The 23,554-nt window shown below is 33.8% G+C and overlaps 1 protein-coding gene across 3 annotated transcripts; it reads right to left on the bottom strand.

Annotated features, from left to right (window-relative positions):
• Window positions 1–2,101: 2,101 nt before the first annotated feature.
• On the bottom strand, window positions 2,102–10,407 carry LOC120075215 (nuclear pore complex protein NUP1-like). 3 transcript variants are annotated; one of them, XM_039028425.1, is made up of 9 exons: window positions 9,964–10,407; window positions 8,667–8,713; window positions 8,144–8,259; window positions 7,579–7,780; window positions 7,151–7,438; window positions 6,964–7,056; window positions 6,143–6,871; window positions 4,988–5,685; window positions 2,102–4,114 (listed from the first exon to the last, which is right to left on the bottom strand). In XM_039028425.1, the coding sequence occupies exons 1-9, from the start codon at window positions 10,217–10,219 to the stop codon at window positions 2,626–2,628; spliced, it is 3,918 nt and encodes a 1,305-aa protein (XP_038884353.1). In that variant the 5' UTR covers window positions 10,220–10,407; the 3' UTR covers window positions 2,102–2,625. The 3 variants fall into 3 exon arrangements, with proteins under 3 accessions (XP_038884353.1, XP_038884355.1, XP_038884354.1); XM_039028427.1 differs by having other exon boundaries at window positions 7,591–7,780; XM_039028426.1 differs by having other exon boundaries at window positions 2,102–4,102; window positions 9,964–10,406.
• Between the last annotated feature and the right edge of the window lie 13,147 nt (window positions 10,408–23,554).

The following is a 23,554-nucleotide window of genomic DNA, read 5'->3' as shown; positions in this document are numbered from 1 at the left end:
AATTAATTCAGAATACTGTTTAAAACCTTTCTCTCGATATTGTTGTTCGAGACAGGAAATGTAGAAAATATCTTCTATAACATATCAGCATTAGTAATTTTTTCTCCACATAACAATAATTTTGAACTGATTTTAAATACTGTGAAATTGTAATCAATTACTGATTTAAAATCTTGTAGCGTCAAATGCATCCACTCATAATAGGCTTTAGATGATCATACATTTCTTTCAAATTTTTCCACAAGATACAGGGATCTTTTGTTGTAAGATACTCCATTTTTAATTTCTCGTGGAGATGATGACGAAGAAAAATCATAGTTTTTACTTTGTCTTGGTTGAATGTCGTATTTACTTCTTTAATTGTTTCTCCCAAATTCATAGCATCTAGGTGAATTTCGACATCGAGCACCCATGACAAATAATTATTTTCATTAATGTCGATGATTCTAATTTTGTAAGGTTTGTCATGACAACACTATCACAAAATATTGTATTTATTTAGAAATTTAATATGTACTAAGTATGCAAAATAACATTTAATTTATTAATTATAATAAATAGGAAAAAAACTCACCTACTTTTAGAACCTACCTTCAGCGATTGAAGCAACAGAAGCTCGTACTGATAACGCATTGTGAAATTGAGGAGCACAAAATGATCAAATATAACTAAACTTATAAATAACTAAATAAAATAACTAAAATTATAATTTTATGGAAATAGGAGTAACAGAAATAGAAAATATGATTTTATGGAAAGAAAATATATGAAATTTTCTTTTTATCCTCACCAATATGCATGATTTTAAAATCCATCAAATGTCACTATTTATAGGCAAAGTGGTAAGTAAGGTGCGGACTTACGTAGACACCAAACATAAATTATTAGACACATGAACATAAAAAATGACACATGATTTTTAGGACACCAAGCATTGGGCATCTATTTTTATGATATTTATAATAATTTCAATATTTGAAATAACTTGGACATCCTATTAAAAAAACCCACAAAAGGTACATTTTAAACAACATTAGTTTTCCTATATAAATACAAAAAAAAAAAAAAAAAAAAAAAAAAAAATGATAATTTAAGGATATCTAAGGCACTGGGTTAAGTTATGAAGTCTGAAGTTAATACGTTGAGACAAATAAGTCTATATTTGCATGTGTACATGTTGCGTGTGTATGTGTGTTTAACTAAAGTACATAAATTACTTGTTGACGCTCAAATCTCATCCGTGTTGGGTTTCATTGTGTTGTGGACCTCTAGTGAGCTTGACCTCCAATCCGCTTCTCCCTGGTCTAGTCTTGAGATACTCCAAGTTGACTTGCATAAGAGATCCTTTACACTGATGTGCGGTCAAACCTACTATACTTTGATGTTTAAATTAATACAAAGAGTGGCTAATTTAGTTAAGTACAAAATAAGTAAGGTCAAGTCTTTCTTTTTGAGGTTACTTACCCTCTCTTTTGGAGTGGTTGAATGAAGCTATTAAGCCTTTTCTCTCACATATGCCTCTAGTTATAACAACAGTGTCAAAACCATTTTTGGTGCTTGAGGTTACAAAATGTCTAACTTGGTTATTTTTCAATTGGTATTTTTCAGCAACTCGACTGATTGGCCCAAACTTCGAGAGCCTGACATTTCTCCTTTTGGGATGTGCATGCATAGATCTTGCCTTTAGCGACCCTCGATACTACTAAAGTTACACATCATCAACATTCATGTCAACCTCGATTTCAAATTTTGATATATCGACACCAATGCTTATAGAAATAGTTGATTATAACATTTAACAAATTATAAGGAGGTGATAGATCGAATCGGTGTAATAGTTTAGGATAGTTTGTACAATTTTTCCAAAAAAAAAAAAAAAAAGGCAAACGCGTCTATTCCAATAGAATAAAACAAGTCAGTGGTTTAGTCTCAATTATTCATCAGCATATAACATTAGAAAGAAGGTGCTCCATGGAACATACACATACACACCATGGAAGGTGTGTTTTTACAAACTATTGAACATTCTTTGAGAAAGAAGAACCAGGAGAAATCATGTGGAAATTACATAGATAATAGAACACAATTGCATATGAACCCGAACAAAGGAAAAAAACTTCCATATTTAAAAAATGGAGAGGAAGAAGAATGATGAGGAGAGCAACAAATGATGCTTCCTTGGACAACAGCATATATTTCCTTTTTCTTATGTTACAAATAAAAGATTACAGGAAAACTGAGTCCATAGCCACATAGAAGATGATGGTTGTTACCTCAAAAACATTGACAGACTACTTACTACAGTACACAGATTGTTCTTCCACTTTGCTAATAAAGCTAATACAAAATTTCTCAACTTGTACTCCCACCAACCAAACCACGAAAAATTTTGCCAACCGAAGCATTTGCTAAACGAGAAGGCCAAAACCAACAATTCTTGGCTTCAACGCCTCCTCGTATCATGTCGAAATCAAACAATCCAGGTGACAAATGATACCCTTACCCCTCCACCCCTCCTCTTTCCAGTTATCAATGTGACGGAGATGGTAATTATAATATTTTCCTAAATGAAAAATAACTGGGATATAGTAACATGAAAAAAAACGGAATACCTTCTCTCAATTCCTATGGCTTCTTTCTTGATTTGCTTTTAACTTTCACGAATTTTCGATTCGATTTGTCACCACCACCAGCACCCAAGGAGAAGCTCCCTCCAGCACTGGCATTGAAGTCTAAGCTACCAGAAGCCTGGAATGGGGAGGGATTATTCTGTGGGGTAGGTACATTTTGCTGGCTACCACCAAATTGGAAAGGACTTGCTCCTAGCGGAGGAGCTGTTGAACCAAACACAAACCCCGATGATGGAGGTGGCGTGAGGGGCTGTTGCCCAAAACTAGGCATAGGCGATGTGACTGTCTGGACAGTATCCTCAGCCATGCTATCCTCCATATTTGCTTGATCATTATTAGCAGGAGGTGTTGAACCAAAGGTGAAGCCATGATTAGAATTACCAAAGGCAGGCTGCGACGTTGTCGCAGTTGCAGCTGAAGTAAATGAGAACATCGAGGGTGTTAATGAACCAGTTGATGATGATCCAAAGAGCACAGGTGCACTATTAGAAGCGGCGGAAGAAGATGAAAGACCAAACGAGAATCCTCCAGTTGGAGTCGAGCTGAAGCCAGTAGAAAATGATGGTGTGGAGGAAGGCTGCCAGTTAAAGAAGCTAGAACTAGTACCAGCACTGGAGCTGACAGAATTATTAACAGAGGAACTGGAGGAAGCAAGCCCAAAAGTCGGGCCTGAAGCGAACAAATTAGATGCTGGAGCTGAAGAACCAAACAGAGAACTGCCAGAGGCCAAACCCGTATTCCCAGTCAAACCAAATGATGTAGATGATGAATTGAACTGCAAAACAGGTGTACTCTGAGTAGAAGATGCAAGCCCACTACTAACAGGTGAAAACGAAGCACCAAATGTAGGTACGTTGCTTGGAGTGAAAGTTGAATTTGCTGGTCGTTTATTAGAATCTGAAGGAGTGGATGCAGCTCCAAATTGGAAAACACTGCTTCCAGTACTAGATACTTTAACAGCCGATAGGTCGCTTGGAGGAATACCACTTAAATTGCCGAAGGTTGTCTCTTGCTTGGTCTTGGACTCGATGGATCCAACTCCGCTTGGTGCTGATAGAGCCGGAGCAGAAGTAGAAGGAACACTAGAGCTCCCAAATTTGGAAATAGGTGCAGCCGAAAAGGATGGCATGAGAGAAGAAGTAGGAAGACTAGTAGTGGTGACGGGTTCACTATTGCTAGCAGCAGCATTGAAAGATGGTTTGATGGATGAATTCTGATTTGTTATATTATTCGAAAAAGTGGTGGCTGGGGTGGGAAAAGATGGAGTGGTAGAAACAAGAGATCCGTTGTTGAGATTTGAATTAGTGCTAGGGGAGCTAAAAGAAAACAAACCCGAAGTTGGTGTTGATATTGATGTTGAGACAGATGACGAAAACAAGCTCCCAGATGTACCGACTGCAAAACCAGCACTCGAACTCTTATCACCAGCTTTCTCTGACATGGACTCTTTTGGAACTCCAAATGACGGAATGCTGCAATTAAAACTGTCCAAAACATCAGTTACAAGAAAATTTTGTAAGGCATAAGTATCACCCCTATATCATTGGAAGGTGAATGAGAGAAATTTCAATCAATAGGATGTGTCAATATTTCATGTCCTAAGCCCAAGCAGAGCCACAAACGTAGCTAGGTTGATGCACAACTTTGTTCTCACACCACAGAAAGCACATAATTCTTTTTAATGAGTGCGCACACACATATATAACCCTAAAATAACGTTGACATATTCTAACATGATAAACAAAAGGAAATTTATTGAATCAGTTAAAGAAAAAGATGTGAGGACGCAGAAATGCATCTTTCTATTTCCAACAAAGAAGCTACAAGAGATACTAAAGCTTGAAAAAGAGATCACAAGAAAAACAGTTCCATCTATCAACATTGTCTTAAATCAATTAGCTTCATATAAATTTATGTATGCCATGTTTAGATGATCAAGCTCAAACACAAAAGAGGAAGTAATGCTATCAATAAACAGTCAAAAAGCTTAAAGAAAAGTGCCTCAATTAGTAAAAGTCAAGGACAAATCATAATTATGAAATCTAAGGGATAATAGACTTCTAGAGCATCATTCACAAGTACTTTATTAGATGGAAAGTACTTTCAAACCAAAATTTAAGATGTAAAGCGGAAGTGTTAAGGAGTATACCAGGTTAATGTATAGGTATCCAAGTTTTCTCGAAATAATAAAGATCAATGGAGCATCTTCAGAACCGAATTGGAATACTGGTGTTTCAAATCAATTTATCGTGCATTTCACATAAGCTAATAATAGAAACATAACCCAACAATGATAAAAGTACAAACAAAACAAACATGCTCCAAGTCCAAATGACAACGGTAACAAGAATACTGACCTGCTGCTAGAACTCTCTGCTTTGAAAACTGAAGCACTGCCACCTTCTTTAGCACCTTCTTTTTCGTTAACTAAAGGTGATGCAAACAATGGAGACCCTTCGTTCTTATTTCCATTTTCTGTAGCGGCATTTGCTGGTATAGGAAATGTAGCTTTATCTCCAAATTTAAATGTGGTAGGAGCAGAAGCCTGTTGAGTTGGTTGAACGTTGCCTTCAGAAGTTACAACAGGAATAGCATTTTGTTCATTGGTTGAGGTGGTAATCTTGTTTACAAACGCAAATGTGGGGGCAAAAGAAACTGCTTCCTTCTGTGATGGAAACTTTTCTCCAAAGCCAAATATGGGGGTAGTAGCTGCTTTTGGTACCTCAGACGAAGCAATTTTTTCAGGTCTCATGTTTGATTCAGGACCTATCACATTGGCTGTAATGCTAGGTGAAGATGTTGTTGGAAAGGAAAAAATGGGGCTCTTTTCAGTAGTCACAGGAACATCGGATTTTCCTTGGTCATTTATTTTGTTCATTGCAGATACCGTGGGTGGTTTAGCCTCAATTGAAGCCTGAGGTTTATCTACTGTGATGGCTTCAGTATTATTCGGCTTACTCACTGCCACTAATGAGTTAACTTTTTCTTGCCTCTCAATCGATATATCAGCTACTGGCCCATTAGAATATCCTTCTTCATCCATATCCACAAAATCCTAACAAAAAGAGACAGACGACCCGTAAACATTGCAACTTGGGGGGTTAAAAAGGGACATATAGATAGTGGACATCTGTTCCACAAAATCCTAGCAAAAATAATAGATAATCGAAGATTGAACCAAAGAGATTTTACAACGGACACAGACAGAGATATACTTTTTTTTATAACAACTTCCATTGTGATATACTGTGAAACCTTCTTGTTCAGGTGAGGGTGCACATGAAAAATATAAAGAATGAAAAACTTCAACAGAAATGGAAAGATATTTGATAATTGAGAAGTAATTTGCTTATCTAAAAATGGAAATGCTAAATGCTGAAACAAAGATACTCTAACCCAAGTAGTATTCTTTTCATTTATTTAATTGGGGAATGTGGGAATGGGGATATATTAAAAGAGAAACATAACAGAATTGACCTATTGTATAAACTGGAAGGTAGGAAACCACACACCTCATGTGCACTCATCTGGAACGCACATTTTGTTTGTAAGGAGGGGCCAACAAATGAAACTTGCTGACCAGAACCAGATACCGTCTCCTTGGGCACTGAAGAACCCACACCATTACCTGTAGAAATAGATTTATCATTCGGTACTTTAAATTTTAACGGACTGCTTTCCTCAAACTTGTCATTCTTTTTTGAAGTAAGATCACAGGCATCATTAGACCGAATGCCTTCAACATTTTCCAAATACTTGGCTGAATCCACATCTTCCAGGCTTCTAAGAGCTGGCCCATGCAACATTGATGGTGATAACTTTGAGGGTGAGTTATTTCTCACACTAAGCAGCTTTAGTTCTGAAGATTTTTCCTTTGGAGGGGTCAATTTATCAAGCTGCTCTAATATTTTTGATGCCATCTCACTTGACCTGAGGGGAATTTGAGGAAAACTTGAACTAGGTATCATATCATTTTCGGACTCTGCAGACATTTTGGACAAGTTACGCTTGGTCTCACTTGAATAAAGCCCCTTCCCACCAGTAGACGAAAATGGATGTACTTTTGTAGACTGCAAATGCTGAGAAGTCTCAGAACCAATTCCACTTACTGGAATAGAAGTGGAACTGCTCGGTAAACTCAAACCTTTTGGGAAAAGGTGATTGGATTTGTGACGAATTCTTCGGATAGGACCAACAGATCCCATTTCATCATCTAAAACTGAGTTTCGGCGTTTTAAAGCCTACAGAAAGAATGATTAAATAAAATAACATGATCTAAGAGGTTTACTCAATAATACAACATTTTATAAAAGAACATTTTCACAAACCATACCCCTTGTTCAGACCCCAAAAGTCTCCCTTGTCCCCAGGCTGACTGAGATGATGAGGACGTGGCCCTGTAAGCATCTGTTGTTGCTACACTATTCTGAAGAATGAACCAGAGGGGGAAAAGGCTAATAAATACATGAGCTATCAATCAATCAGACAATAAAGCAGATGTATTTCATTAGAGTACAAACCTTTATGCTGGGGGTTGCACGAACTCTGGAATATGGCATGCGAGCCATACTATACAGGGCAGATCTACCACGGGATCTCGGGGTGACAAAACCATTTTCAACATCAAAATTTCCAGGAGACCTTGGCATGAGAGATAAAGTAGGGGATTTTGAAGGATTGCCTAAAGAAAAACCATCCCCAAACTTTTGACTATGGGACGCCATACTCAACGGAGTTGCTTTTGGAGGCCTGCTGCCCATGTATGCTTTTGCAATCTCTGCAGGTGAAGCAACATCCTCATCGAGGACCTGAAATGATTACACAAGTGACAATAAGGTCAAAAGTGTGAGGCACACTTTTCACTGTGAGCATCCAACGGAAAACAAGCACTAAGCCATTAACCAATACAGAAACCAAAGCAGAAAGAAGTATATACAGAGATTCCTACATTTGCACTCACAACATGAGTTGAAACCATATGAGGGCTAACTCCATCTTGACTCTGAGCTGGAAATTTTGGACATCCTTCCTGTTTTCCATAACTGATAACAGGGGTAGAAGGGACCTGTTCAAGTTTCCCCGATTCAACTCCACTTGGAACGTCAGCAACTCTAGATTTCAGAAGCTCAGTCAAGCGATCAATCTCAAATCTGTGAAGTGGTTAGCATTTGACATATTAAATATTGAAACCATGTCTTGCTAAAATAAATATATAGAAAATGGAACCAAATTTCTGTCCCGAAGGTTAAAATTGACATGGTATATTGTAGCAACATTGTGGTTTATACATTTCACGCTATATCATAACTTCTTACCATGCCACTAATTCCAATATATGCAAATTTTTCATATATTTCCCACAATGTAAAACTAACAAGGAAAATAAACGAAAACAAAACACAAAAAAAAAAAACAAAAACAGAAACAAGACTAAACCAAACCAGGCAAAACTTCAAATAGAATTGAGGTAGGTGACTAAAAATAATTTGACCAACAGGCACTCAAGTACTTACCTTGTAAAGGTCTTCTCCTTCAAAATTTTCTCGAGGTCACTCACCCCATGTGTGTTATTAGAATTGATGCTTGGAACAAAATCCACATTAGTCCCTTCTTGAGTTACAGGAGGATCCTGAAGAATAATTAAAAATTTTAAAAATGTTCACAGAAGTTAAGACTACAGCAACCCAAGATCATCAAATTTTTTGAGGCAGTTTCACTTCAATGAAAAGAAAACTAATGCATTCATGAAAATAAATAGAGACCTATATCAGCTACTAGTGCAAACGTTTTGCATCATGTCTTTATAAAAATGAACAGTTTAAAAACTTTAAAAACAGTTTAAAAATCTGAAAGAAAAAAGGAAAAATGCAGATTGGTCAAAAGAAAGAGGAAGAGAAAACAAAAGAAATTTTCATAATATCTGCAGAAAATCCTGAAGCCTGACAAGTATATTAAACAGTGATAATGTATTGTGCTTTTGATCAATGGCAGAATTGGGTTTTTAGAAAAATACAAGATTCAGATGCAAAAACTTACAGCTGCAACTTCTTCCTGATTCCTATTTTCCATCTCATCATTAGCCTCTGGAAGTATAACAAGAAAAATGGTAAAAAAAAAGGGAGAGCGTTAAAGATTGAGCAGAAAACTAAATATCAAGTGAAAAACTTCTGCCACGCTTTGTTGCAATTATTAAATGCGTATCAGCACATCATAGCAACCGTCCCCAGGTCAAAAGTCAATGTGAGCACAACAGTATCTACTCCAAAATAAATAATAAAATAATAGCATCATGCTTCCTAAATGGTTATCAACATCGATGTAATTCAAAATCTTGCATGGTCTCGAGGAAAATAAATTTTATATGAGATATTAAAATGTTTGATAGCAAGAATAACCAACTGAACAACCAACAGAATAAGAAAAATAATTCTGCTGTTTATATGTGTCTTTGTAAGTTGTCTTCTAAACAACTGGTGATAAATTGTTATAGCTTCCTATTAATATAACTTACTTTAAATATATTATGTTTTTTAGATTAACACTCCCATTCATTTGTTAAAAATAATATACAAAAAAGGGCCAAAGGGTAACAGTGGAAGGACTTCTAATGAGCTATAATTGAGAAAATGCTGTAAATACAAGAGGACCAAGTGGAAGTAAAAAAAAATTGCTTCCCAAAAGCTCCTTGGAGATCTAGAAATATCTTCGACGACTCTTCTGTTTCATTTCACGCAGGTGGTTCAAGGGGTAGCACGAATAGCATTGCAACATACACATAGCCCTTGGCCTTGGCTTTGAGCTTATATGCACAATGTTTTTAAAATTAAAAATTAAACCCAATTCTTAAATTTACGTACTTGACATTTTAGAAAAAAATTGTAAGAATCACAATCAGACTACCCCCAAATGACATCCAATTAACAAAAACAAAACACAACATCCCAAGCCTACTCTAAATAATTCGACCAGTAAGCGTTGAAGCACTTTTACATATTCGAGCACGGAACCACGTAAAGTAATGACATTTAAAAAATTGAAGCCCTAAATAAAAAAGAATAGCTTCAACAAACCCAAGACCATAGAAAATGATAAATCCAGGTTCCACCAAGACAAAGATGAAAACCCCACGATTATAAGAACCCCCTCGCTAAAAAAAAAAAAAAATCAAATTTGAAATAATAATAACTATCATCACAATATCAGCCAACACCCTCTAAAATCAAACGAACAAGCAGAAAGAATGCGGAAAACGGAACGCCAAAAACCCATTCTACCAACTGGTAACATAACCTTGCAATTAAAAAGCAAAAAACTAAAAATTAAAAACAAAAACCTCGAGAAAGTGGCAATGATGGCGGCGGAGGGGGAAGGCGTTTACGAAACACACTAGAAAATAGCCTATGCGCACTGGAGGTGATGAGCTTCTGCGCCGGATCGACAAGCTTAGAAAGCCATCCTTTTCCGGCAGAGTTCCTCAAAGCAGTCGGCGGTCGATCATACGGCGTCGTATGCGACCTTCTGATGGGCCTTTTCTGGAACTTCCCACCTCTTCCTCCTTCGTAACGAACCTCCTCACGCTCTGTCGCCATTAACAACACAGAGTTGAGGGCTTCTCTTCAATGGCGGAATACAGAGGAAATTGTTGAAATGGGAGAAAGAAAGTAAGGTGTTTAGCAAATTAGGGTTTTTATTAGACCACGCGCAAAAAGAGAGAGATTGAGAGGACGAGTGAGAAATTTTGAAAAAATCGTGTTTTTTTTTTTATTTTCTTTTTTACTGCTTTTTTTTTTTTTTTTAAGATGGGGAAATTATAATTTATGCCGTTATATATCTGTCTCTTATACACATCTCTCGGTGAATGCTAAAATGACGACTCTGTTCTTTACGTGAACGTGACGGGCAAATCCTGGCCATCCACTTGGATTTAATTATGATATTTGTGATTTAATTGGCTAATTGGATTGTTTTGGACTGTGACGCTTGTAACTGGCAAGCTGAGAAAGGGACTAGGCTGTTTGAAATAACTTAGGAAATAAAATGTTTTTTAAAAAAAAAATGCATTTTTATTTAGACATTTTTTATAAAAAACTTCTTAAAATAAAAATATACATGTATGTGACAACTATTTTTCAGTAGTGATTTTATGTAAAAGTTCGTTGGATTAGTTTATATACAAAGTATTTTTATTAATTTCAAATTATTATAAAAGAATTTGCAAGTGGAGGTGATGGTCGGAGTTGACCGTCAATCATCGAAGGTGGCTAGCGCGGTCGTCGAAGATGGTGACCAGTGGAGATCTCTAAAAGCCGCAGTTGGAAGAGATGGTGGTCAGAAGCGATCCACGAAAATGTTGGTCGGAAGTTAGCTAGTGACGATTGTCAAAGATGGTAACCGAAGATGGCTAGTGGTGGTTGTCGAAGTTTTTTCACACAAGCTAGGGAGAGATTAACAATTAAATACTCAAAAGTCGTTTTTTAAAAAATTGGTTTCTAAGTGTTTATTCATAACCAACTTATTTTATAAGTTCATTTTAAAAAAAATCCATTTTAGGTAATTGTCAAATTAATTTTTGTTCAAAATGACTAAATTTTTAATTTAATCACTTGAAAAATATTCCACACACACCTTTAATCAATAGATCCTTTTAAGTTTGTATAATTACTGATAAAAATAATAGAGTTTAACTGCAAATTTGTCAGTTTTTTTAGTACATATTTTTTTGTTAAAATTTGTCAGATTTTGTCAACTTTTAAACTTCGATACTTTTAAGCAAGTGGAATATATAAAAAAGTTTACCATTTATCAATTTATTATTAAATGTATCATTTGAATATACTGAATATTCATAAATATATCAATTTTCTTCGATCAATATCATATAAAATTAATAATCTCATCAAATAAACTCCTAAATGTTTATGAACCACCTATTTAAACTTCATTTCAATTACTCAGAATGATGTCACATATGTAAAAGAAAGTTTGAAGTTATTTATATCTACAAGAAATTTAGTTTATTTATATTTACAAAGTTAGTTTGACTAAATTGAGTGATCTACTAAATAATAAAAATAGTTTATGGATGTACATTTCATTAAAAATATTTTAACTTCTTTGTCTATTTTTAATCATCATCGTCCTCATCCTCATCATCATTATTATATATTATATTTTTTTATTTGCAATTATTCATTTTTTTAAATAATATTATTTTAATAATTATTAACAAAAATATGATTGGATTGAAAATATTGTCAAAAATAGGATTTAAAATCATGTATCGGATACACGATTACCCTAAATCGTGTACCCAGTATACGACTTCCTTCAGAGCACGTGAAGTGGCAGTGACCTAGCACACGCAGATTGCCACATTGACAGTCATGCAGAGTCCACGATTACCTAAGTTGTGTACTGGGTACACGACTTAGTGGTCCCATAAACCCCACAACCCCTCCCCTTTCCTCCCATCTGAAGCTTTTGAACTTTATTCCTCTCTCATAGTCGTCAGTCGCCTACTCCATCGCCGTCCACCGATCAGTTGCTGCCATTAGCCAATCTACCACCCGCCATCTTTCTTCTCATCGATCTACAGTATGCTTTAGGTAAAGTTCTGTTTATTTATTTTTTTCATGCCATATACGAGTTTGTTCATAAAAAATAGAGATTTCTTCCATAGATGTACCATTTTGTTTTTATTTGGACTGATTTAAGTATATGGTTCATATATTTGTTATTTTGTTTTTATTTGAGTTGATTTAACTGTATACTCCATATATCTCTGATTTAGGCTCTTTTTTTCCTATAGTTGAATATCATAACTTGGACCACTGGTTTTTTTAGATTTTTTGGACTTTTTTTTCTTTCTATAGTTGAATATCTACTATTTTGTTTTTAGGTTGTATCATAACTTGGATTTTCATTTGAATTTGAGCTGATTTAAGAAAATATTTGGAATGTTTGGATTGGTAATCGTGTACCTAATACACAATACAAACCTAATTTTGATAATAGTTTCAACCCAACCCTATTTTTGTTGATAATTATTAAAACAACATTACTTAAAAAAATAAAACAAAATATTTGGATTGTTTGGAATATTGATTTATTTGGATTTCTTAAAAAGAAGAAACAAACTTTTTGTCATATGAACATATTTTTTGTCAACTATAATAGTTGAAAAAATTTGACTAAATATGTTGATGCATCCTGAAGATTTAGTCATTCTTGAACTTGTAAATGATAAAGACAGTGATATTGATGTTGAACTTGATGAATTATTTGGAAACGATAGAAGAGGGGAACATGATCTTGAGTTGGTACCGTCAATATGTTCACACAAATATATTGGGAAATTACTAATTCAACATGTGAACGAGGGTCAACATTGGAGGAAACGAGTAGATGTGTAGATAATTATAGTTTAATACACAAACGAATGTTATTTGATACTAAAGAAGGTTTACAACTTGCTATGATAAAATATTGCGTGACAGAACACTACGAGATTGTGGTAGTAGAATCAAATTAAGATATTTGGTATGTGAGATGCAAACAGTGGAAGGATGGTTGTGATTGGAGGTTACAGGCATGTTGGCATAAAACTCATGGAATGTTTAAAATCACTAGTCTTGAAGGAGAGCACTCATGTTTATATTTAGAATTGACATAGGAACATTCACAACTTGATTCAAATTTTATGAGTATCGAAATCCAAAATATGGTTATCTACTCCAATAAGCAATTAAAAAATAATATAGGTATAATGTTAATTATAGACGGGTGTAGCAAGCCAAGAGAAAAGTATTGATTGCTGTGTTTGGTGATTGAGAGAAATCATTTTCAAAGCTTCCGCATTTTTCGAGTGTTGTTGTTCATTACAATCTATGAACACAATCAATTTGATATTTCCTTCCATTTGATGTGCCATGAATGACTATTTTTTGTCGAGTTTTCTGGTCCTCCGGTCCTGCAAGATAAGGGTGCAAATATTGTAGATCATTAATCCAGATTGATGGAACTCATCTCAGTGAAAAGTATAAGGAGAAATTATTGACCGCCTTAATTGATGCAAACGGGCATATATTTCCCCTTACTCTTGCTATTGTTAAAAGTAAAAGTCTGTCCAGTTGGTCATGGTTTTTGTAGGCATTGCGTGAATATGTTGTTCAACGAGATGGTATTTGCTTGCATAAGGGCATTCTTGATGCAATTAACAATGAGGAGATTGGTTGGAGTGAACCTAGAGCGTACCATCGATATTGTCTTCGCCATATTGCTAGTAATTTCAACACAAAATATAAATTGAAGCAACAGAAAGATTTGGTGTTTAAGGTAGGAAATCAACACTAAAGCGCAAATTCATTCGGTGCATGAAAGAGTTGAAACAATTGAACCCTGAATATCTTGAATATGTTTATGATATTGACTTGATTAACCCAATCACATGATGATAGGTACTACTATAGGTGGATGACAAGCAATGCAACTGAGTGTATGAATGATGTTTTCAAATGTGCTAGAATATTACCCATTACTTATTTGGTCAGACTAACATTGTATCGCACAATACTATATTTTAAATATCAAGGACATCCAGGGCCCGATCTTCTACTGCCTACCTTGATTCATGGGGCAGGAGGCCGTCCTCTGTCCCTGAAGATCTATTTAACGATCTCATACAGGTATGCTTACCAGAGGACTGGCAAGAAAGTCCCAGGTTCACCTTCTGACTTCTAACTCACCTCCGACTCTAGAAGAAAGGGGCATCTTTCGCTTGACTTTTGTGTTGCGAGTTGACTACATAGATGGAGGATTGCACCTAGATGCCCGAACCGTGTCTCCGAGGGACAGTTGAACGAGCGACTCATGACATATTTCTTAGAGGTTTCCATTTTTTCAAATGAACGATTTTCAGACTGATTCTAACAACTGATTGCAGAGTTGATCATTCAGACCTTTCAATTCATAGATGTGGATCTCGGACCTATGAATGGGGATATTCCCGAAACTCACAAAGAAAAAAGGAAGTGAGTTAGACAAAAAGAGAAGAAACTTGGACAAAAAAACAGGACAAAAAGAAACGAAGTGACTTAGACAAATCTTTTTTATCGATAACCTCAGACCAATCAATCGAATATTGATTAATACATAATCGATCGAACACTACTTGAAAATGAAAATGGCTCTTCTGCTCAGAAATGAAATGTTCCTGGAAATTCTTGCTCCCATTGGACCATTTGTATCTATATGCATTAGGATCCCGATTCATGGATCTCTCGGTTCGAGAAAGAAAAATAATCGAGGATGAACCTAAAAAGATTTGCTTTAGCTCGAGTTTCCCCATTAGAGATCGGGCTAGATCACAAGTCTGTCACCACTTCTCTCAAAAGCAACTATTCCGGAGAGTGAATCTTCTCTTTTAGATCCTGGCCTTGGTAGAACTTGTCTTTGATTGGGATTTCGATTGAAATAAGAGATAAGTGAAGCACTCAACCGTGGGGACATGTATACAGAATATGCCATGAGAAAGCTTATGAGATGGGGAAAATGAGCATCTGCACACACAGTGACATCTATTGATAGGGAAGCTCAAACTTTTGAAGTACAAACTGACATAAGCATGATTTCTCTCTATACAAGCCATCACACACAAGTTGTGAGCTTGAAAGAAGGAACTTGTTCTTGTAATAAGTAGCAGTCGTTCAAAATTCCATGCTCTCATGTAATTGTAGTTTGTAATTACATGTGTTTGACATACATACCTCTTATTGATGAATGCTACAAATTATTCCATTTCAAGCGATGTTATGAAGGTCGCTTTCATCCAATACAACACCTAAATTATTGGCTAGAATTATCATTTACAGAAGTTCGTCCAAATGCAGACTTACTAAGAGAACAAGGTCGCCCAAAAAGTACGCGCATTCATAATGAAATGGATTGGAGAGAGGCTAGCCAAAAAGTTTGATGTACAATATGCAAGGGAGAATGACATAATAAGTGTACTTGTCCACAACGTATATTAAGTTTTTCCTCTTCGGGCCACACAAATGACCTTGTTATGTAATCTGTTTTGTATGTTTTTTATTTTTCATGTAATGATTTTTTGAAAAAAATCTAATTCTTAGGAAATAGATTTTGTTAGCTAATGTAATTTGAACTTCTTAGGTAATGGAGCTCAATCTTTCTAATCTTGTTCAACTATAGCAACAAAATACTCATTGTTCACAATCGATATGAGATAGTTCTTGTACCGTAGTTTTGGATTATTGAAGAAGGGAGGCATATGCACGACATACTATCCCATTTGATCCATGTATTACTCCTTACGTTGAACATGATAATTTTCTTGGGGTTGCACATATTGGATTTATCCAACTTGATTGGCACCTCATTACTACTTTAGTAGAGCGTTTGAGATCAGAGACACATACATTTCACTTTCTTTGTGGGGAATGTACAATTACGTTTCAGGATGTTGTTATTCAATTTGGGTTACGAGTGGATGGAGAACATTTGACAAGCTCATTACAATATGATTGTAAAACTGTTTGTGATGAACTTTTGGGCGTTCTACCAGATGATTTGAAAAGGTTCGAGATTGAGTATCTTGTGGCTAGCGACCCAATTTTCAGAATTGTCTCCTGATACCGACGACATCAGCGTATGTAAGTATGCACAAGCATACACTATGCAACTTATTGGAATATTGAACACTCTGGTACATCTTATGTTCCCCCCTTTATTGTATAATTTCAAGCATACTAGTACATACTCGTGGGGTGGTGCCTGTCTTGCATGGCTTTATAGAGAACTTTATCGGGTTACTAATGCACGAACATTGGAAATAGTTCGGCCACTAATACTACTACAGGTATGGGCTTATGATATATTTAAAATTATAGCACCACAAGTCCAATTACAGGCCCCAGGTCCTCGTCCAATCATTGTCAGGTATTATTTCATCTATATATTTATTCCGTTATTATTTTATGTAAGAATATAAATTAATTGTATTTTTTATATAATTTTAGATGGAGTAGTGTATTAGCTGCCTCTGAACAATCAACAATATGTTGCTAGTATACCAACAAATATTTGGCTGATGCATAATCAAGTAACAGATGTATATATAAATGAATATTTAAAACTTTTTGGGTGTATAATATATATATACATATTAAGATTAATTGGACGCCATACATGCAAAAATTTGGTCATCACTACCTGATTACTGTCGTGATGGTCAAGACATCTAGTTGACCGTTAGCCCTCTTATATGCTTCCATATAATAGAATGACATCATCTAGATCGTGTGTTGAGACAGTTCGATCTGCAACAAACAATATCTTCGTTGTGCTATACACTCCTAACATTACACCAAATTGATTTGAGAGGTAAACATGACGACTGACGTCGAATTCACGTAGAATATATATCCTACTAGCATGAATGTCATGATCACTGTGCACAGAGATAAATAATAAATGGATCAACTGTATCAAATGACTATTTTTCTTGGTACGATTCAATCACGAGGCGATTTATCACACATGACAGCGCTTATTATTACTGCATAGTAAGAGATTTATAATTTTACATTTTCCAAATATATGATATAAATATTATTTAACATTAATTTTGTCATCGTACAAAATAATTTTATCGAATGTGTACAACAAAATTTAGTACAACATAACTCACCAGAGTTGGTTTAATGTGTGACGAAACATTGGTTAACGTATAAAGTATTAATTCAACAAACAAGATGACTTAGTGTTGCTGACACTAATCAAAGACGTATTCGTCGTAGACGACAACGACAACAAGGCAAAGCTAATTTAGAGGCAGACGAAGACCAAGGTCGTCTTTAAACTTCATGTAAATTTCTATTTTGAAATTAAAGAACTAATTTCTCTTTTTCTAAATAGGAATCTACCATATACATGGGATCTATTTTTTTTATTTGTAGAGAGATGTACTACTTAGTCAAGTCAACATTTTATTTTTAATATGGGTGCAGACTAATTAAGTTTTCATCGCAGATTAAATATATAATTAAGTTTAGTAATGAAGAAATTTATTAGTTAATAATTAAAAAAAAGTCAAAATTGAAAAAAAATAAAGGTAAGTCGTGGACCCGATCCACGAGTATGTCTTTGACTAGTCCACTAGCATTGACATGGTGCTAACTTGGTGTCGATTGGATTAAAAGCTAATCGTGTACCGGGTACACGATTATCCTTCATCCAAAAAACTATCATATTTTTGTTAATACTTTCCATTTCCACCTATTTTTAAAAATTATTTTTCATCTACCCCATTTGTCATTAGTTTGAAAAACCTCTATATTCTAGAATTTATCCCAATTATATCGTCACCTTCGAAGTCAGAGTATTCTCCCACTTCACATATCGAATCTAATACCTTTGAGAATATATATATATATATATTATTAAAGCTTAATAAGTTTTTTTTTTTTTTAAAAATAATAATCATATTTTTATTTAAATTGAAGTTTTAAATTAAATAGGTAACAAAATGTATCAAATAAAAAATAATGAAAATTTATTTTATTATTAAATAATTAATACAAAATAAAAATGGTTTAAATTAAAATTTTAGATCAAACACATAACCAAATCAATCCAAATTAAAATTTAAGAAGTAATAATATTTTTAAATTACTAAATAACTAATACGAATTATCTAAAATTTGAAAAAAAGAATATTTTGATTTAAATTAAAGATTTTTTATAGTAAGTGGATAATTAGTTTATCCAAACTAAAGTTTGTTTGAACTTTGAGTTTCGAAGTCATAGGTTTGATTCGCCAAACTCCATATTGTATTTTAAAAAAGATAAACCAGAAATTTCTTAGCTGAATTGGGATTTTTTTTTCTCTCTATCTTTTGAAATTGAACTAAATAAACACACAATTTGAGGCTGGTCAAATTGAATCCATTCACTTTAAAACAAGGGCCCACTTGATTAGGGAACAAAACTCCAGTCCAGCCCATTTATGGGCGTTAACAACCCAAGCCCATCACTGATGACAAATAAAGACAGGTTTCTTCAACAATCACAAGGGGCAGAGACAAATAGCCATTTGGACAAATTGCAAAAACCACCTTTTAAAATATAGTGGTACTCGTAATTACACCCTTAAACTTTTAATTGTAAAAATTAGGACTCTCGAACTTGTAAGAGTATTAAAATTAGACCCTCAAACTTACGCTGACAGTGAAAATTAGACCACAAGTAATAAAAATTGAAATCTTAAACTTATACAACTGTTACAATGTCTACAACTATTATAAGTGATGATCTAATATTAACACTTATATAAGTTTGAGGGCTTGATTTCTACAATTGAAAATTTGAAGGTATAAATGCAACTATCACTATATTTTAGAAGTGATTTTTGCAATTTGTCATAGCTTTTAAAAATTGACAACCATTTTTTTAAAAAAATAGACAAATGAACCGACTGATTTTTTAAAGCGAGAATATATTAAAATAACCTCAAATTGCAACCAACGAAAATATACTATAAATTAAAGGAAAAAATATTGGATATGTTGTAAAATTAAGGAGCACAATAAGACCCAATTTGTTACCGAGAGAACAAGTAACTCTACTATAACCTCTTATTATTGTATTGTTTGTACCTGCAAAGAATAATATCTGTTAAACAGAGTCAAATATCAATATGTGCCTTTTCAAGGTCCATCAAATGTCATTATTTATAGGCAAAGTGACGAGTAGAATGTGATTTTACATGGACACAAAGCATGAATAACTACAAGGCACATAAGCAACATGAAGATTGACACGTGGCTTTTAGAACACTAAGTATTGAACATATATTTTTATAATATTTATAATACTCCCCCTTAAATGTCTATATATATATAAATTAGTATATATATAATATATAGCTTCGTTAAAACCTTAATAGAAAAATCTTAGTCAAAATAATACATATTTCGTATAATTTAGTGATTCTAACAAAGTAAAATATCTTTTATCCCCATTGTAGAAACATCACTTGAGATCTTTGAATCGCCGCATTCCAATTTTATGTACCAATTTTTCAAAGGTTGCGGTAGGTAATACATTTGTAAATAAATCGGCCAAGTTATTTTTCGAACAAATTTGATGTCACCATTTTCTTCAAGGTCATGAGCGTAGAAAAAATTCGGTGAAATATGTTTTGTTCTATCCCCTTTAATATATCATCCTTTGATTTGGGCTATGCATGTTGTGTTGTCTTCTTATAATATGGTTGGAAGAATTTTATTAGAAGACAAACTACATGTTCCACGAATATGCTAAGTCATTAATCTTACTCATACACATGATATAGCAATTCGAACATGTAAATAAATAACCCCTTTTGAGATCTAACTTTATGTGGATCATATAAATATCCATAATCTGCACAACCAACTATATCAAAATTTGATTTATTTGAATAAAACAAACTCATATCGATGGTTTCTCGAAGATAACGGAGTACATGCTTAATTCTATTCCATTGTTTTTTTGTTGGAGAAGAATTATATCTAGCTAATAAATTTACTGAAAAATGCGATATCTGATCTTGTATTATCAACAAGATACATAAGTGCACTAATTGCACTAAGATATGGTATTTCATGACTAAAAAGTAATGTGTTATTATCTCGATATCGAAATATATCTTTCTTCACATCTAATGAACGAATTTCCATGGAAATGTTCAACGGATGTGTTTTGTTTTTATAATTTTTTCTGTATAAGTTGATCGATGAATAAATATCCCATATTTGAACTGCTCAGTTTGTAAACCAAGACAAGATTTTGTTTTTTCGAGATATTTTCCTCTCAAATTATTTCTTAATATATAATATTGCCTTTGAAAGCTCTTTAATAGTTTCAATTATATTTAAGTCACCAGCATATATAATTATAATAACAAACATGAGTGTGATTTCTTTATAAAAACTCATTAACGTATTGGTCCTTCTCAGAACAAATATCCATTCAGCTGATTGTATCACATTTGGAAAAATACTCTTTTGGTCTCCAAATTTTAAAGAATGTATACATTTAGTTCTTAATATTTTAAATTGGTCATTTTAATCCCAAGTTTTAAAGAATAAATTTAAAATGTCTCTATACTAAAGATTTCGTTAAATTTAAATAGGAAGGTTGACTAGATGGGTGATGTGGCCTGATGAGTTGGATTTTTTTTCTTTTTTCTTTTTAATATTTCTCTCTCCCCTTTCCCTTTCTCTATGCTTCCCTCTTCCTCTCTAGTTCTCTCTCCTCCCCTGCACCATCGGGCCTAATCTCACTGTCTCTAAATGATCACATATTTCATTTCTCAATCCTGCGTCGTTTTCCTCGCCTCTTCCTCTCTCATCTCTCGGCGTTTGATTACTCGTACTTCGCAATCCAGTTTCAGATTTGGCGATTAATACCGCTGGCCAAGCTTTGCATGGAAGGAATTAAAGTTCGTTATTGAACTCCTATGCTACGGCGATGAAATCGGTTCCAATCACGACGACGGTCCGAAGATTGGAAGTAGAATCAGAATCGAAAATGGGTGATGCAGAGATTATGTTATGAATTGTATGGACGATTTTCATTGCTATCTGTGGCTTCCATGAGACATTTCTTAGTAAAACATATGTGAATATTTTTCTTAGGGACTAAATGCACCTTTTTTTTTTTAATTCAAACATCAAAAGAGTATTTTTCCCAAAAAAAGTTCTACCATAATTATAGAGAGTTGTGAAGTATGAGAGTTTTGATGTCTTTGTTTGAAGTACAAAGATATGTAATCCGGAATTATGAAGTTTGTGTTTGTAGTGCAAGGTTGCGAAACTTGGAATTATGAAATTCGTTTTAGGGTTTTATATATTTTCTCTTTCCTTTCCTACAATTTTGAAAATGTAATAAGCAAGAATTTATTCCATAAATTATAACATTGTCATTTCTTGATTTATTTCTATTATGTCAATTTTATAAATTTACTTAAGTTCATTTTAATTGAAATTAATAACACAAATTAGATTTATAACACTTCTCTAATACACAACAAGGGGTCATTACATTACCAATTTTAACAAAATATGATGTAATACTTTAGTTTCACAAGGTTATAATACAAATATATAGTCGCAAAAAAAAAATAAATCATTATATCAATAGAAAAATCGGTTAAAAGTATAAAGATAGTAGGGACATATAAATAATTGCATCTAAAAAGATTAATGAGATATATGATGGTCGATTAAAGATTCCAACAAAAATCAAGTAAAACATGTGTGTCATTCACTCCTTCGCAACAACTCCATGTAATGGATAACTTTGAACCCCATCGGGATGGACAATAAACTGTGAATATTTTCATATTATACCCATGAGCTTCACTCTATCCTATAGTGGATAACTTTAAACTCCATTAGGACGGACAATAAACTGTGAATATTTTCATATTATACTCATGAACTTCATCCTATCCCGTGTTGATAACTCGGGTAAGTAAATAAGAATATCCGCCACCTCTTTTTGCGTCTAAACTCCAAAGTATATTTTGTTTCAGGCCATGATGCAATCCTTTAATGTGTTGTAAAAGCAGGGCACACACAAATTGGCCCACAAATTACCAAAATAGAGACAATAACATGGATAAAAAATGCAACATTCATGTGAAAAAGAAAATTGCTCAAAGTTAAAGAAATGAAAAAAAAAAAAAAAAAAATACAACCAACAAATACACACATGGATGATAATTGGCATTAAAAGCAAATCTCAACCAGCAACATCAAGAAAAAAGATAAGAAATTGATAAAATAAAAATCAAACAATATGCATGATTCATCATTGAGTGATTTTTAAGAAAGAGAAACAAACCTTCAATTAATGTCTCGCCTTACCAAGCTTCAAAAACAAATTGTCCCCTGTCAAGCTATCGTTCGACATATCAACTCAAAAATAACATGCAAGAACCAATACCGACAAAGGAAGCTACATTAGATGAGAGAATAAGAAAGGAAGTGGCAAGTGACTAATTTTTGTTTTCTTGGAGTGGTGGGGGAAAGAGGTGAGAAATTCACACATATCTAAAAATGAAATAATTGATATGGAAAAAACGCATAGAAAATCCAAAAATAAAAAAAAATAAAATCAGTCTTAAAAAACACAAATATATTTTTTTAAAAAAAGTAAAAGATAGTTTTGAAAAAAAGAAAAAACATGAAAATACGAAGTCTCATAGATACATAAAAATACGACTGAAAAAATCACTGTATCTTGAAAAAATCGTTACAAGAAACAAAAATCTGAAGAAAAAAAAGTGGTAATGAAATATTTCTAAAGAGAAAAAACTGAAACAAATTAGTTGAAAATGAAACGAAAGAAAGGGAAAAAAATAAAAACATATTGGAGGAAGATGAAAAATGGATAGAAGAGAGAGATGAGATGAGAGAGCCGGGTAGAAGAGGGGAGTTGGAAAAATGAAAAGTGAGCGAAGATGGTGAGTTTGTTTGGGAGACGTGCAAACTTCAACGTTAATAATTGTTGGAGTATGTGGGAAGGATGGTATTGTATTAGGTGTTGAGAAGTCTAGAAAGTCTGCGGCCAAACGAAGAGTGGACTTCACAACTCCAAATTTTTGAAGTCCATCCCTTAGGCCAAACAGCCCCCAAAGTGTTCTGAAGAAAGAAAAGATTTTTGTCTTTAAATAATATCAAAAGGATTCGAAAAGTAAACCTTTTTCAACCTATAAAAAGAAAACTCAAGATTAAAATATTAAAGCTAAAATACGCATTATCCCTAAAAAATAACCCATGCAAATGATAGAAAAGGAATGAAACAAATTGGTTCGGTCCACGAAAACCGAGAATTGTCTATTATTTAAAAGAAAATAC

The sequence above is a fragment of the Benincasa hispida genome, chromosome 4 (genome assembly GCF_009727055.1).
Source record: "Benincasa hispida cultivar B227 chromosome 4, ASM972705v1, whole genome shotgun sequence".
NCBI lineage: Eukaryota > Viridiplantae > Streptophyta > Magnoliopsida > Cucurbitales > Cucurbitaceae > Benincasa > Benincasa hispida.
Note: the sequence above shows the minus strand (reverse complement) of the source record. Positions and strands in the feature narration are given on the sequence as shown.